Genomic DNA, 18,112 nt, shown 5'->3' on the forward strand with positions numbered 1-18,112 from the left:
TAATAAGACAGTGTATATTAAGCCCAGAGGCAGTCCTTCCTTATCATGGGGATTGCTAACCTTCTCTCCTTTCATGCAAGTTCTGCATTTGATGTTTATTTTTTCCCACCCTAGCATCCAATCATTCCAGTCTCATGAGATAGGCCTAGCCTAGAGGTGGTCATGAAATTAACACAGTCTGATTCAGAACTAGCTGTTTTGAATACTGTTTTTAAAGCTTTAATGTGAAAATTAATTTTTAATGCATTTTTTTATTTTTTTAATGCATTTTAATGCACTTTATATATCTTGTACAGATATGTAAATCTACATATCTGCACAAGATATGTGGCTTTACATACATGTCATGAAATAAACCATTTGCAGTTATATTTTTCTAACTGAACACAATTTTTTTTTTTCAAATCCTAGAAAAACATTTCCATTATCTCTCACCTTATCAAAGGAAAGATAAATGACTGAAAATTAGCAAGAGATAACCAAAATAAAAGATTCCAAAACACTTTCAGTCTTTTATTCTACTAGCGAAACTAGAAATATAAATATATGATGCAACTTCCAAGCCACACTTGACCAGTGGTCCTATATAGTACTGCTTTTTTGGAGGGAAGAGAGATAGAGAACTATATTAGCATGACAGTGATACTGAGCTTGTGACTGCCATACCTAATTAAAATTATACAAATTCTATTAAATTAACCACCAAAGAAACAATGGTTACTATAATTATCATTAGCTTAACCACTTAATACTTAAAATCAACTTACATATAGTGCATTTATATGACTTTATTCCTGAATGCCATCTTTCATGTGCTCTCATCTTATCAATGCGACTAAAAGCTTTACCACATTTTTGACAAACAAATGGTCGTTCTCCAGTATGAATGCGAAAATGTCTTTCCAAATCTTTCATATATACAGATGTATAATTACAGGATTCATATTCACATTTATATCTTTTCACTCCATCTGTATGTACTTGAAAAATAAAAAATAATAAATTAAATACAGATATGCAGCTTACATTATTTATTACTACAAATGGTTTCTTAACTGCTACATGCAATATTCATTAAACGTTACACTTAAATGTGTCAAAGTACTTTGATTATATTATTTAACTGATAGTATATAGGAATAAATAAATTAGTGATTTATGAATCAGATCATTAGACTTAAGCACCAGAATTAAACCATTAATAAAGGAAGAAAGAGATATCTTACCAGAGACTGGATGTTTTATAATAGCTGACAAACTACCCAGTCTCAAATAAGACAACTCTATCCCTTTCTGTACTCCTTTTATTAATGATTTATATTTTATTCTAGTGTTTGGGCCTGGTACTATGGGATATAATCACTATTAACTTTCAAATACAATACTCATACATGCAATTAAGTTCATATCTACTTAGATAATTATATTCCCTATTTTTCAGTTAATATTCATATTAAATTACATTATTTCAGATATAACCTAAAATATTTACAGTGCACTGAAACCTAAAACAGAATTATATTTTAAAATAAGATCTAACTAAATATGGACAGCTTTTAAAGATATTTTGAAGAGATATTTGAAGGCAAAAAAAGCATTAGGAGAAAAAAACAGATCAAAGATGGACACATCATAATAAAAGAAAAGCAAACCACATTTCACACATATCTACAAGATAAATCAAATACAGTGTATGAAGACTATAAAACTATACAAAACAAAGTAAATAGTGAGATAAGGAAAATTTAAAAAAAAATACTGGAATAACTACTCCAAATGATTAGAACATCATTTTCATGGTACTCAAAAGAGATTCTGGATACTGAACTGGAAAGATTATTTTCAAAATCTATACACAGGTAAGGATAAAGCTAAATATAACCAAAGATGATGTTTATGAAGAGAACAACATAACTTTTGAAATAACAGAACAAGATATTAAAAAAAAAAAAAAAAAAAACCTGCAAACTAGAAAATCATGTGGAACGGATAGGAGACAGAATGAACTATGAATTATGAAAGGAAACAACTATCAAAATAATTATTTGATAATCTGAATACAGTATTTAAAGAAAGAAAAATACAAATGGCTGGGGGGGGGGCCATTATTTGGAAATTTGACTGAATTCTCTCTCTTTCTATAAGTAACAAGGATTTTGAAAAATAGATCATCTATAGATGCAATATTCATATATGCAAATAACTGAGAAATCATTAGAATATAATAATCTCTTTTCATATATTTTATTGATGTAGCTATGCATCCAATAAGAATACAGTTAAAAGATATAATAACCATATTGAAAATAAGAAAATACCAAAAAAGTTTTAGAATTACTTGAGAATATTTACACTGATAGAAGGTCCATAATAAAAACAGTACAAGGACTACAAGGTTACATTAATTACTACAATCTGACAGATTGTAGAAATTAATATAACCGAAGGAATTAGAAAAGATGTTTCATTAAGTTCCACTTTACTTAATTCAGTGATGAATGAAATAATAAAAAGTAAATGAAATGGAAAAGTGTGGAATACAAATTAAAAATTCAAAGAATAACTGGATATGTTTATCATATAATCTTATTAGCAGAAAGTCCGCGCGGTTAGCCTAGTGGCTTTGCGCTTCGCAACCATATGCCTGGGGAAGGAGTGTCCTAGGTTCGATTCCCGTCCACGACGTGAGGAGCTTAAGGATCTTTCTCAGCCATAGCCAAGTTAGCCGGTCTTGGGCGTGGGCCGCAGGGTTTTTTCCGCCAGTTTATCTGAGGTTTTTCATCCCGCAAGCAGGCAAACCGGCCCCGTGAACACACAGGTTACAGTCATAAATACTTACGGCAAGGAAGGCAACGGGAAACCACCTTGCTCATGGCAGATGGGAACCAGAAGAAGAGAATTAGCAGAAAATTATGATTCATAAAGATAAATAAATACATTGAATAATGCAGTAGAAAAGAAAAATATGAACAAAAAGAAACAAAAGCCATGAACAGTTGCTAGAGAACCCATAAGATGTAAATTAGAACCCAATCTAAAAATAAATGAACAAGTTACTAAGACAAAATATTTAGAAATAGAACTATGGAATCATACAAAATGAAGTACAAGAACACAATAAAAACTAGTAGAATATCTGGAACAGCTTCGTCTGGAAGAATAAGAATTTATAAAGGAACTGTCGGATCAGAACTAACAATACATACAGAAGAAATATGCAGAAATGCAAAAATTAAATGAAAGAAACCACTGATAGCAAAATATTAAGAACAATTCTGTGAAAAGCTTTCAGTATTGAGACCACATTTTAAGGTAAATAAACAGTTTAATAAAAATAAGTAATTATAACCCTACAAGTTTTGTAAGTCATCAGACTTACTTCATCAGGGGTAGTAGTAAGAGATATACACATATTAGATATTATCATAACTTCACAATTGGTACATACAAATAAGTAACCGAACAAAAAACATTCAATTCATTACTGTATGCATGTTGGAACCCCACTAGTTGTTGCTGTCACATTCTGTGGCATCACACGTGTTGCATCCTAGGTCTGTGGCAGGTAGATTTTTAATGAAATTAAAAATCTACCTGCCATGGACCTAGATCATAGATGGCAAACCTATGGCATGCGTGCCAGATTTAAATTTTGTTTTACATGAAGACGCACTGGCCTGGTTGGCCGAGTGGTTAGTGTATCTGCTCTCCAGCCAAAAGGCTGCAGGTTTGAATCCCTCCATGGATATTTGTGATTGTCTGTAAAAATACTAGTAGTGGTGGTGAATGATAGATGGCATTGGTGCAGCTACAGTTCATGGTGGTTGGTGGATTGAGTTGTGGAGACAGAGTTGTAGAATAGGTGCCTTCCCTCGATAAATCTTAGGACTCCCTGGAGGTGTCAAGTAATAGTAATATGATCAGTGCGGTATTAACAAAAGATCATGCGACTCAAAGAGAAAGGTAACCGACAATTGTGAGTTGAAATGCTTATTCTATTCAACTGAATTCCATAACATCTGAAACAGTCATAACAACATTCACTATATATTTCTTAGTTTTAACACATTCACAACGGGGTGTCGCTTATCGTTCCGATGGAACTTCTCATTACCAGCGAGCTCAACTCATACAAAGTTTCAACCCTTGGTTGAATTTTATTGCTGATTGTTTGCATTTGAGCTGGCAGGCAAACTCATACATGCATTATATGGCATGTTTCGATTCGTAATAGAATTTATTTGAAGTTAGCCTTTGTGATCAGTCATAATGACATTGAGAATTTCAAAGGCGATAAAACAAACACTTATTTTAGGTATTGAAAAATTGGACATTTTTTAGATATATACTATGTTTCCGGTGCAACATATGGTTTTGCTTCAGTCAATACAGCATAGTTTCTATGAGAGGGGACATGTGATTCATTAGTTAGTGCTGTTTTTATTCCAGCTGTCTGTAATTGAACTATTTGTTGAGAAATATATTACACAGACTGCAAAAAAGCTCTTGTACCTTATTCAAAGATACAATAAAACTACTTGTTTTTCTTGCATCTGCAGTATAATGTCTGTTGGGGAAGGCATGTTGTTAACCACAGGGAGTGAGTTACTATCGCCTCGATGTGGGCATGTTTAAACATTTTTCGTGTGCGAGGTATATGCAAAGCTTTTTAATGTCTTTTTTCGTAAGGTAAAATCAGTGGTGCAAGTTATACACAAGGGCAAGTTATATTCGAGTAAATACGGCAATCGTTTTGCTGACAAGTCGACATCCTTCTGTTTCCCCTGCTCAGCTGACTGCTATGGTGAGTTGTATAATGCATACCATTATACACATATGAAAAGGTATGCACTTTGCATTATCGGATACTAAAGCACCTGATGTAAAGTTATTAGTTTCTATATACAAGTAGTCTAGTCATCATGAAGATACTTTACATGCAAAATTCATTTTTTTACACTTGGATCAAGGATTAAACAAGAATACAATTTGTTGAAAGTTTAATTTAACATGTTGACTACCATAAGCCTAATGTGCAAACTTGCCACAAGTGTCCTGAAGTTGTTAATATTTTCTCTTTAAAATTCATTGGTAAGGGACTTTGTCCCTTAACTATGAATTTTTTTTTTTTTTTGTTTCAGTAAAACAGTCTTCAGAGCTTGGATTACGTTGAAAGATTCTACTCCTAATGATTGGTAATATGCTGGTTGAAAGCCAACCAGCATATTACCTAACATTTTTACTTTGGGAAAAAACATTGAAGGTGGATGTAAAGTTAGCAAGTTTCAAAGTATTAAAGATTATATTATATGCATACAATGTTTATTATGATATGACAACATTTTCAGTAAACACCAGTCACAAATCACAACTATAAATATGCACAAATATTAATTACTGTGATATGCATCAAAAGTAAAGATGCCAAGAAATTATATTCTTGGTTTAATCCTATATCCAAGTGTAAACAAACAAAGTTTGCACCTTAAGAACTTCAGGACTGGGCAACTTGTATCTAGAGGCCAATGACTTCACATCACTTGCCTTAATATCCCATAATACAAAGCACATATCCTTATGGACATGTATAAATGCTATGCATTATGGGGAAGGGTCACTACACAGACCAGTTTCAACCTTTTTTTGCTTACATGGATAAAGGATTAAACCAAGAATATAACTTCTTGGCAATTTTAATGTATAGTATAACCAAGTGGAAAAATTTCCAACATCTATCTCTAATCCAGAGTATTTTAGTAATAAGATGTAACACCTTTTGGCTACTCATATATGGAAATATGACTTCTGCATTACTTCAACCTTGATATTACGAAAAAATGGCGGCCCGTGTGTTAGTGTTTTGTGTCGTGTATTATTGATGATAGAATTATGAGTCATTGTGTCGTTAATTAGTGGTGATAGTTTTTGAATGATAAATGATATATATACAGAGGTAAGTTTTCTTCATTTTCTGAGGTTTTTTAAGGTGAAATATTTGCTACCGATGCTGGTAGATCGATTTGATCTACGGGATATATATACATAGAGTAACATTTTATTGCTGGTAGACACCTAAGAGTGTCTACAGGATTTGCAAGTGGACCCTCAAAAGTCCACAGGATTATCTTTGCCTGCTCGGGGCACCTGAGGGATCTCTACTCTTTATCCATCTGTGTCTCAACACATTTTAATTCTTGAAATGGAAAAACTTCTGAATGAGACCAAATTCGAAGAAGTTTACAGGGAATTCCTCAGACTGGGAAAGCTACTGAGTGATAATTGGCCGGGAAAAGTTAAACTGTATGACACGTTTCCCCCCGAATGTGTCTCAGATGCTGTCGCTGAAGATCATTTAGAGTCGATGCCTTCTACTCCTTCAGACTTTGTAGAAGTGCGTGCTCGCAAAGTTGTCGCTGAAGATCATTTATAGTCGATGCCTTCTACTCCTTCAGACTTTGTAGAAGTGCATGCTCGCAAAAAGCGAAGAACAACAGAAGAACCGCACAATGACAATACTGTAATGGAACAGGATTCTCAGGGTTCGGACGACGCTACTTCTCCCAAAGAAAAGGTGCCTCCGGTCATCCTTAGAGAAAAACAAAAGTGGGCAGCTTTACGATCCACAATGTCCAATCTGCATATTGGCTTCATTAAGGCCAAAAACATGGATGAAGGCATAAAGATTCAGCCAGCAACAGTGACAGACTATAGAAGGTTGACCAAGGAACTGGACAACAGAGGCATTCAGTATCATACCTTTGCGCTCAGTTCGGAAAAAAATTTAAAAGTAGTCCTTCATGGTGTCTGTGAAGACATTGACACAGCAGAAATCGCTGCTGACCTAAATTCTCAGGATCTGCCACCAGTCAAAGTGAGCAGAATGTACAAAGCAGACAAAACTCCCCATGCCATTAGTCCTTGTTGAGATTCACAAAATATATAAGGATATCTACAACTTAAAATCAGTCTGTGGTCTCATCGTCACACCGGAACCACTCCGTAAAAGATCATCTTCTGGGCAGTGCCACAGGTGCCAAAAGTTTGGCCATGCCCAGAATCTATGCAGAGCAGAATACAGATGTTTAAAATGTGGAGACACTCACCCAACCAATACCTGCACTAAGCCAAGGACCACCTCGGCCAAATGTGCCAACTGCAGTGGCCCTCATCCGGCGAATTACAAAGGATGTACTCAACACCCAAAGAACAGACGGATGGAGGCAATCAGTCAGCCCTCCTCCTACAGTACAAGAACACCAGTGGCCCAGACATCAAAACCGGAGACTCAGCGACCACAGTCGGAGACCTCCAACCAAAAGCAAACAAGAAGTTATGCCGATGTGACCCGTACAATTAGGCCAATTCCAGAACAAAATCAATCAAGAGCACCTAAAAACCTAACAGCTATTATCACAGCCTCACTAGCAAACATGCTACAAAATTTTAGCCTATCAAACCCTACTGAAATCTCCACTAAAAGATTTCTTCGTGAAACACAGGTCATCCTCACAGCTCTCATAAATGAATAGTAACAAACTCATTCCAGCATCTCTTCAAATAGTTGCTTGGAACGCAAATGGCCTCAAAAACAAAATCCTGGAACTCCGTGCCTTCACATCTAGGTATCAGCCAGATGTTATTCTAATCAGCGAAACTCATCTAAGACCCTCAGACAATCCTACAATAAGGGGCTATCACCTATACAGAAATGATAGACTACTCTACAGAGGCGGTGGCACTGCCATCTTCATTAAAAACTACATTAAGCACCACTCTGTGAGCATTCCTTCAACCACTAACCTTGAGATCACAGGAGTGGAAGTAGTCACCAGCTCCACTGGCAAACTGAACTATTCAGCTTACAACCCTCCCCAAAAATCTCTACTTCACTCAGATCTAAATGCCATCTTAGGCATCAGAGGGCCCACCATTATTGCTGGGGATCTGAATTCCAAGCATCCTGCGTGGAATTGTTCAACCACAAACAAGAATGGTTGCATCCTTTTCAATTACTTAGGATCAAGCAACGCTGTTGTGGCAGGCCCCACCGAACCAACTCATCTCAGTACATTCGGCACTGCTGACATCCTGGATATAGCTATCCTGCAGGATATTAAACTTCAGTACAGTATCATATCTATGGATGAACTATCATCCGATCACAATCCAATTCTACTGCAGCTAGGAAATCAGGAATTCCTGTGTCCTCCTTCTCACTCCTACATTGTATGGGAAAGACTGTCAGCAGCACTCAAGGATTATATTGGACCTGTTCCTCACATACGCACAAAAGAAGAAGTAGAAACTGCAGTTACAAATCTCACACAACAAATTAATTCTGCTATAAAGGTAGCTTCCTCCTACAAATCTGCCCACAAGCCAGATCGCTTGCCTGAAGACATCATGAACTTAATCAGAGATAAAAACAGAGCTCGAAAAAGATTCCGTAACACGTGTGCACCACAAGACAAAACAAATCTAAATAGACTAAATGGGGCAGTAAGAGATGCACTGAAAGCTCACAGAGACTATGTACGGGATGAAAAGTTATTCTCCATTTCACCTAGTGATCACTCCATCTGGGGACTACTGAAAAATACCAAAAACAAAGGCAGATCCCTTCCCCCAATATTAACTGATCAGGGCCTTGCTCACACAGATGTGGACAAAGCAGAGGTTATAGCGCACAGCTTGGAAGAGCAATGCAAGCCTTCGTATGGAAACCTTGACTTTGACCACATACATAAGATTCACAGCAAGGTCAGACACTCACTCAAACTTCCTATCACCAGCACTGACCATATTGCATCAACATCACCTGCTGAGATATATAACATTATTAAAAATCTAAAGAACAAAAAAGCTCCTGGACCAGACGGAATTACTAATCGTGTGATTAAACTTCTGCCCCGGAGGACAGTAGTGTACCTGACCAGTATAATAAATGCAATTTTAAGATTTCACTATTTTCCTTCCACCTGGAAACTGGCTGACATAATTCCCATACATAAGCCAGGCAAAGACTCACACCTACCCCAAAATTATCGTCCAATCAGTCTCATCTCAAATCTGGGTAAGGTTGCAGAGAAGGTCATCCTCTCACGACTTCAGACCTCAATAAATGACCTAAACATCCTTCTAAAAGAACAGTTTGGTTTTAGGCAACACCATAGTACTACCCAGCAAATCCACAGAATTGTTGAATACATCACAACCAGCTACAACTGGTGCCAGTGCACAGGTGCTGTTTTCCTAGACTTATCCAAAGCATTTGACAAAATCTGGCATTTTGGACTCCTGCACAAGCTTATCTCAGCCGGCATCTCACCTAAAATGGTTCATTTAATCCACTCATATCTTCAAAATAGATCAATGCAAGTAAAAATCAACGGTTCTACATCCTCCCAGCGCCACATCTTTGCTGGAGTGCCGCAGGGATCTCTACTGGCTCCACTGCTGTTCTCTGTATACATGTCAGACATCCCCACAATCCGATGACGTCCATTTTGGCCCTATATGCGGACGATACAGCAATACTGTCCAGATCTCTCAGACCCCTTTTCATTACCAGAAAGCTTCAAGAAAACATTCTAAAGCTGGAGGGTTGGTTCTCTAAGTGGAGATTGGAAGTCAACCCCCAGAAAAGCTCAGCCGTTCTTTTCTCAAAAAGGCCAATGTTTCCTGTAGGAGATTTGTTACTATTCAATACTAAAATTCCCTGGAAGTCAGAAACAAATTACCTGGGTGTAATTCTCAACAAAAAGCTATCTTTCAATCAACACACCAAGTCTGCATGCACAAAGGCATCTAAAGCCATAGCACAGATCTATCCGCTAATTAATAGAAATAGCAAGCTCAGCAACAGAATCAAATTGCAGCTATACCAGTTGACGATTCGTCCTATAATCACCTATGCCTCTCTGGCCTGGAGCCACACCTCTAATGCTAACATCATCAAAATACAGCGAGTGCAGAACAAGTGCCTGAGAATGATTTTGAACGCCCCATGGTATGTTAGAAACACTCAACTCCACAGAGACACAAATATTCCCTATATTTTCTCTTTTCTACGATCCTTAGCAACCAAGTTTTTCCTAAAGACGTCCACACATCCCAACGATTTGGTTCAACAAGCTACAGCATACGATCCAACGGACATATTCAAATATAGAAGACCAAAAGCTATATTGGCCCCCTTTAGTGATGCATAATCTCCATGCCCAATCAGGGCGAGCATTCTGCTCATAAATTTTACCTTCACTGCAACCACAACAGATAGCGGGGAATATGAAAAGCATCTTGCTTCACCCCTAAAGACATAAATGTCAATTGTCAATTGTCTTGATATTACTTCAGGATTTGGTTCCCACAGATGAGACCTCAATAAAGGTTGAAACATTTCTGGGTAGTGACCCTTCCCATAATGCATAGCATTATACATGTCCATAAGGATATGTGCTTTGCATTATGGGATACTAAGGAAAATGATGTAAAGCCATTAGCCTCTATATAAGAGCTGAAGTTACTTCAGATGCAAACTTTGCTTACACTTGGATAAAGGATTAAACCAAAAATATAATTTCTTGGCATCTTTAATTTATAGTATAGCCAAGTGAAAAAAACTCCCAACATGTGATATGCAGAAATTCCAGTATTTATATATATATATATGTGTGTGTGTGTGTGTGTGCTCTGAAGCATAATGAATACCAAAATAATAATTAAATAACAAATGACATTACTTAAGACTCAATCTTGCATCAACAGATAACTAGATCTAACAGAGTATAACCACTATATGTACACATAAAACATAGGAGGCTCACCAGTTAATCAGTGATTAACAGTATGGATTCCACAAACCCAAATTCACGGTGATCTATTGGCCTACGTCACCCACCAATGGACATGTACCATGGAAAAGTTGGGAGAAACATGCATTGCTAACCATTGACATTTCTAGGGCTTTTGATCATGTTTGGCATTGAAACCTGCTTGGCAAACTACCTTCCTTCAGTCCACCCTCTATAATTTGATAAGCAGATTGTCACTGCAGTCATTCACTGCAAGTCATGGTTGAGAGAACCCTCCCTGAGTTTCATAACCAAGGCAGGAGTGCCTCAGGGCTCTGTTCTACACTCTTTCTCCTATAAATAAATGACCTACTTTCAATTGCCACTAAGATTATTCACAGCTTTGCTAACAATAGTATACTCCAATCACCCTACTCTTTCAACAAACCATGTAGTTCTCTGATATCTCAAGCTTCAAGATCACTGCAACCAACACCTTAAACACTGAACTCCATTCCATCCTTTAGCAGGGAAAGAATAATCTGGCCACCTCCACTGCTACCAAATTGCAGTCCTACCTTTTTCTATTTCAAAAGGAATCTTAGCTCACTTTCCCTTCTGTGAGTTGTATCCAGGTCTGCAAGGCCAGATTGATCATAGTCATGACTGCAGATATATTTTTTATGTTCTTCCATTCAGATGGTAGCTGATCTTCCAGTCTATCCAACTTGCAAGAACAAGGAATTCTACATACACCTGGAACTGAGAGGAGAGGAAATTTGTCTTTACTGGAGCAGATAAGGGTAGCTAGTTTCAAGTAGTGCAATGATTGTATTTTTTTAAGATTCTGGATATTTTTTCTGATGTGCCTCGGACCTAGGGATGGTGATAGCATTACTAAAATCTTTCTGAAGAGAAGGTCATGCATTGGGGAATAATTATTTTTTGACATTGTGGGAAATGTAACCATTAGATAAAAAAAAAGTGAAGTGTATATGATTGAGTTCTGTTGCAAAAGAGGTCTCATTGGAACAAAGGTTATAAGCTCTATAGGTAAGTGCTTTTATGACACATTGGGGGGGGGGGGATGATAGGAAAGTGTGTGAATGTACCCAACTGTGTGAGTGGGTTTCCTATATACTGAAGAGGACAGGTTACCATTAGGTAAGCGGGTGACCAAGGTGTCTAGAAAGGCCAGACTATTATTAGTTTGCTTTTCCATAGTAAATTGGATTCTAGGGTGAATGCTAGTGGGATTACAGAAAAGTATCTAATATGTCTGGGCCACGAGACCAAATAGGAAACACATAATCTACATATCTCAACCAGATAGAAGCTTTTAGAGGGGGTTGAGTCAAGGAGCTTGTTTTTCAAAATCTTCTATAAAAAAAATTGGCAAGGGGATAGGGATTGAGAAGGGGAGACCCCATAGAGGCGCCTTCTATTTGTTCATAATTTTGTTCTTCCAAGAGAAATAACCAGAATGGATAGCAAAGGAAAAGAGGTCAATGATATCAAGGGGAAATTTTCTTTTAACAGAAATAAGGTGTCATTTAAGGGAATGTTAGTGAATAATGAGGTGATGTCAAAACTCACTAAGATATCACTATCATTAATAATTATATTTTCAATGGAGCTTTTAAAATGGGAAGAATTTTTTATGTATGATGTAGTATGACCAGTAAAGGAAGCAAAAACCACAACATTGGAACTTGGAATGTTAGAAGTATGAACCAAGGTACGTTGGAAATAATAAAGATGGAAATGGAGAACAAAAAGCTGGATATATTGGGAATAAGTGAACTTAGATGCACAGAAATGGGCATTTTCAATCAAGGGACCATATGGTGTATTACTCAGGACATGAGATCATAAAAATGGAGTATCTTTCTTACTCAGGAAAAAGATGGCTAGGTAGGTATTAGGTTATAATCCAGTGAGTGACAGAATCATTTCTCTCAGTCAGTGGAAATCCAATGAATATGACCATCATACAGGTTTATGCACCCACTACAGAGGCACCAAAAGAAGACATAGACGAATTTTATGGCAAGTTACAAGAAGTGATAGATGCAACACCAAAGCAAGATTTATGGCTACTAATCGGAGATTGGAATGCAAAAATGGGAGAAACCATGGAACAGGATCATTTTGGTTTAGGTATTCGAAACACTGCAGGGAAGAGACTAGTTGAGTTTTATGCAAAAAATTCTTTGTCTAACACCTGCTTTAAACAGCACAAAAGAAGATTGTACACATGGATATCACCAGATGGACAATACAAAAATCAAATTGACTTGGACAAAGAAGATGGAGAGGTGCAGTTCTGTCTGTCTGTCAAGAATTTTCCAAGTGCAGACTGTGGAACAGACCATGAATTATTAGTGGCAATGATAAATGTGAAATTACGGAAACTGAAAACAACACAAATGTCGATCAGATATGATTTTGGAAACATACCGGCTGAATACAATATTAGTATACAGAACTGATTCAACTCACTCAATTTGTGTCAAAGAGAACCAGATGAACTATGGGAAGAGATTAGATATAATTAAAACAGAAGCAAAGAAGAATATTCCAACAGTTTGTAAGAAGTTTAAATGGCTGTCAGAAGATGTCATCAAAACTGCTCAGGAAAGGAGGAAAATTGAAAATACCACAGGAAATTTGCAGGAAGTACGGCATTTGAATGCAGAGTTTCAATGACAAGCCAGAAGAGACAAGGAAAAATACTTTAAACAGGAATGCCAACAAATAGAAGACCAAAACAAGAAAGGAGAAACAAGAGATCTTTTCAAAAAGATCAGGGAACTGACAAAAGAAGTTTAGTTCAAAGACAATACTGAAAAGTAAACACAAAAGATATCTTACAGAAGCTGCAGACATCAAAGAAAGATGGAAAGAGTACATAGAAGCGCTTTACAGAAAGGATTCCAAAATTTCTGAGAAATTTGAAGAGCAGGATTATACACAGGAGCCAGTACCACTGGAGAGTGAGTGAGGTGAGCACTGCAACAGCTATCCAGTAAGAAAGCACCGGGGGGGGGGGGATAGAATACCTATCGAGCTTTCTTATTTTAATTTTAATTCTAATTTTAATTTTAATCCCCCTCTTCTCCCAGGGGGGATTCTCTTCTCTCCAAGGCAATGCAAGGGAGTGCGAAAATTACAGAACTATAGCACTGATTTCTCATACAAGTCTTACTAAAGATCATTCAGAAAAGACTGAAACCACTCCTGAAGAGAGAGAAATGCCAGGTGAAAGCAGGATTTCAAAAAGGCAGAGGAAGAAGAAATCAAATCACCAATGTGAGATGGATAATAGAAAGAGCACAGGAATATCAAAAGAATGTCTACCTTTGTTTCCTTGACTATAGCAAGGCTTCTGACTCTGTAGATCATGTGAAACTGTGGAATGTGTTAAGAACAATGGCAGTCCCAGAGCATTTCATTATCCTTCTGAGAAATCTTTATTATGAAAAAGAAGCTACAGTCCGAGCAGATCTTTGAGTATTTCACTATAGGTAAAGGGATGTATTTTATCTCCGTACTTGTTTAACTTGTACAGCGAATACATTTTAAGAATGGCAGGGCTCGAGGAGTCTTCAGTTGGAATTAAAATTGGTGGAAGAATTCTTAATAATTTGAGGTACGCAAAAGATACTACCTTGCTAGCAGAATGCAAAGAAGATTTGGAGGAACCTATTATGAAAGTTAAAGAAGAAAGTGCTAAATATGACCTTAAACCTAACCTCAAAAAGACAAAAGTTACGGCAACATATGAACTTAATGATTTTGAAGTAGATGGGGAGAAAAAGGAAGTAGTTAACAATTTTGTGCTCCTAGGATCCCGAATTGATAAAGATGGTTATTGTACTGAAGAAGTTAGAAGATTATTACTCGGAATGAAAGCAATGACAAATTTAAGCAAAATCTTTAAAGATATTAGCCTCACAACAAAATCAGAATCGTGAAAGAAATGGTATTCCCTGTGATACTGTATGGATGTGAAAGTTGGACCCTGAGAAAGAGTGAAAGAAGGAAGATAGATGCATTTGAATTATGAGTTTGGAGATACTTACTAAGAATACCATGGAATGCAAAGCAAACCAATAAATCAGTGATAGACAGAATAAAGCCAGATTGCTCCCTCGAAGCCATGATCATCAAGCAAAAATTGTCATACTTCGAACATATTATGTGAGCAAATGACAGTCTGGAGAAGATGATGATGCTTGCTAAAGTTGATGGAAGCAGGAGAAGAGGAAGACCAAGAATTAGATGTGTGGATGGAGTTAAAGAAGCATCTGGAATGCACCTGGAAATTCTGAAAGATATGGCCAGGGACAGATCTGAATGGAGAGTGTATGTTAATGGAATCACCAGGAGTCAAAATCGACTCAATGGAACTTAACACACACGATAATTTCATTAATTATTTCATTTAAAAGAGAGATGCAGTCAAAAACACATTCTGATCCAAGGGTGCTACATAAAAATAAAGCTTTGCTCATCTCTTTATATCTTAAGATTAAAGAAGGAGCTACATGAAATGAACCAAAAGGTTCAGAGAGAAGTCTTCACACTAATAAAATGTTTTCAATCCACTTCAACCCTCTAATAAGCAGAGTGGTAGTCTCACACCAGCAATGAAAGTTAACAAATTGCATTGACATTAGTAGTCAAGCAGGGTAAAAATTAGTCACAGCATTATCAAAAGCTTATAAACCATCCAGGCCAACACCTGACTATATGCCATTGTTCAATTTAAATGAAGAAAATATATATTACAATAAATATTTGCACTGATTATTTTATGAAGAGGAATGTTGAAATTTTTCATTACAAAAGAAAAACTTTTAAATAAGGTTTAAATAAAGGTAATAATAGGAATTTTTATAACAATTATCAAAGCTTTTAAAAGTTTTAGGCTCCCTACCTCAAGAAGAAATCTGTCATAACATTCCTCATCCCTATGCTGAAGGAATATTCAACTACTCCTTTAACATAGGGAAGTTAAGATTCCTTTAACATTGCCTGAGGCCCATCAACGTCAATTGTGCCCCTTCATCCTGAAAGGAAAAATTTCCACTTTCCTTTCTCCACCTAAGAACTAGCTTCCTCCACTTAGCTTTCCAGGTATGTACCAGATTCATTGTTCTTGTGGCATGTCTGATTTTGGCCAATCTGGTAGATCTATTACTATCTATTATGCAGAACATAAATCTTACATCAAGTTATTATAAACCTGAATAATACGGCATGGTTGTAAATGCTATCTAGGCACAGTCTTGTGGAAGAAAACAAACATCTGACACTGAAACAGATTCCTTATAATAAATTTAGTTTAATCCTTTATCCAAGTGTAAACAAACAAAGTTTGCACCTTAAGTATCTTCAGGACTGAGGCAACTCATGGTAAAGGTGGACCAAGCTCTCATCACTCCTTGTCTTAATATCTCCCATAATGCAAAGCACATCTCCTTGCAAACATGTATAATGCTATGCATTAAAGGAAGGGCCACTACCCAGACCAGTTTCGACCTTTATTGAGGTCTCATCAGTGGGAACCAGACCCAGAGGTAGTGATACCAAGGGGGAAGAAATGATGAAGTTATCTTTACCTATATGAGTTGCCAAAAGGTAACATATAGGTAAAGATGGGTAAAGTATAGGTAAAGATGACTTCTCCATTTCTTTCCCCTTGGTATCACCACCTCTGGATCTGGCTCCCAATGACGAGACCTCAATAAAGATTGAAACCAGTCCGAGTAGTGGCCCTTCCCTTAATGCATAGTATTATACATGTCTGCAAGGAGATGTGCTTTGCATTATGGGAGATACTAAAACAAGGAGTGATGAGAGCTTGGTCCACCTTTACCACAAGTTGCCTCAGTCCTGAAGATGCTTCAGGTGCAAACTTTGTTTGCTTACACTTGGATAAAGGATTAAACTAAATTTATTATAGTCTAACCAGGTGGGAAAAAACTTTCAAAAAAAAAAAGATTCCTTATAGAATATCTTAGTAAGGGAAGTTGCAAAACCTTATTACATTTACTCTAACTTGTCCCTATGCAAGCTATTATTATTGCTTCCCTCTTCTAATAAATCCTAATTCTCTTTATATATAAAGTATATAAACAGGGCTTGAAAAATTTTATGCTGGCTCACCAGTCAGAAAACATATATCACTTATTAGATCTTAACCTAAGTGAACTCTACAACAGTCATCTATTATTACATTGTTAACATGTTACATGTTAACTGGATATCGTCAATTTATAAGCTTTTTAATGCCATGTTACTTTTTATCCAGTATAACTACTAGTGCTGAAACAAATGTGTTTATTAGTCTGTGAAGAAAAAATTCATGCATTGTAAGTGATATAATAATTATTATTTATTATGATTATTATTTTATTAACAATATCTTATTTATTAATAATAGCTTCGCTTCTAACACTTATTTCTTGAATTGCTTTTATAAAAAAAAAGCAAACGATTTCTTCTCTACCATAAATAAATGTTGAAAACATTCATTATCATAAAAACTCGATAAAATAAAATCCTTAGGTACATTAGTACATTTCTGAATACCGATTGGCTTTGAAATGTTGTCAAATGGACAGGGCCAATAATGTCATGACACAAACAGCAACTTAGAATAATCAAAAAATATTTAGACAAGACCAATGTTAGGTTATATACTCCCCCTGAATTCAAGAAAATATGCAAAATAAAAAAAGAAGTGTTTTTATGCTGAAATACAATTTTGCTAGTTTTTACCACCCTCCAAATTTGCCACATGCATTCATTGCCTTAGCTGCTTAATAGATTACAATGACCCTGTATTTAGGTTAGAATCAATATAATGATATATTTTGAGAAAATAAATACTTTTTTCTCATCTTTCCATTCCCTATTAATGGACAAATTCTGCACTCTCCATTGCTAGATAAGAAATAAACGAATTACCGCTGTTTGCAGTATATCTTAGGTTGTCGTGCTCAACCTAAGATATACTCAACCTGGTAATCTCGCAGTCTGCATGATGCATTCTCTAAATATAAAATGATGCATGCATATCCTATCTTCTCATTGGGCATATTCCATCATCATCATCATCATCATCATCAAATTCCTGCCATGTACCCTCAAGGGGTGTACAGGATATGACAGTACTACATGAAAAAACTACATCATTACTAATTTCCTATCTACAATTTTCCTCCAAATCAGTCTGTTACTTGTCAAGACTCCAACATTATCAGATCTTATATTTCTATCGTCTAAGGCACTTTGTACTGTATCAATCC

General features: G+C 36.3%; 1 protein-coding gene and 1 pseudogene across 2 annotated transcripts in view; both read right to left on the reverse strand.

The window, feature by feature from the left end:
• LOC150096883 (uncharacterized) overlaps positions 1-18,112 on the reverse strand; it is a 111,448-nt gene that overhangs the window by 64,338 nt on the left and 28,998 nt on the right. For both annotated transcript variants that reach the window (XM_090408135.1, XM_090408134.1), the window contains exon 4: positions 768-980. In XM_090408135.1, the coding sequence (XP_090264261.1) occupies positions 768-980 (213 nt within the window). The remainder of the gene's footprint in view (positions 1-767; positions 981-18,112) is intronic.
• On the reverse strand, positions 3-82 carry LOC150096884 (U6atac minor spliceosomal RNA; annotated as a pseudogene).

Source organism: Typopeltis vanoorti, chromosome 18, assembly GCF_054136105.1.
Source record: "Typopeltis vanoorti isolate ZY-2024b chromosome 18, IOZ_Tvanoo_1.0, whole genome shotgun sequence".
Classification (NCBI taxonomy): domain Eukaryota; kingdom Metazoa; phylum Arthropoda; class Arachnida; order Uropygi; family Thelyphonidae; genus Typopeltis; species Typopeltis vanoorti.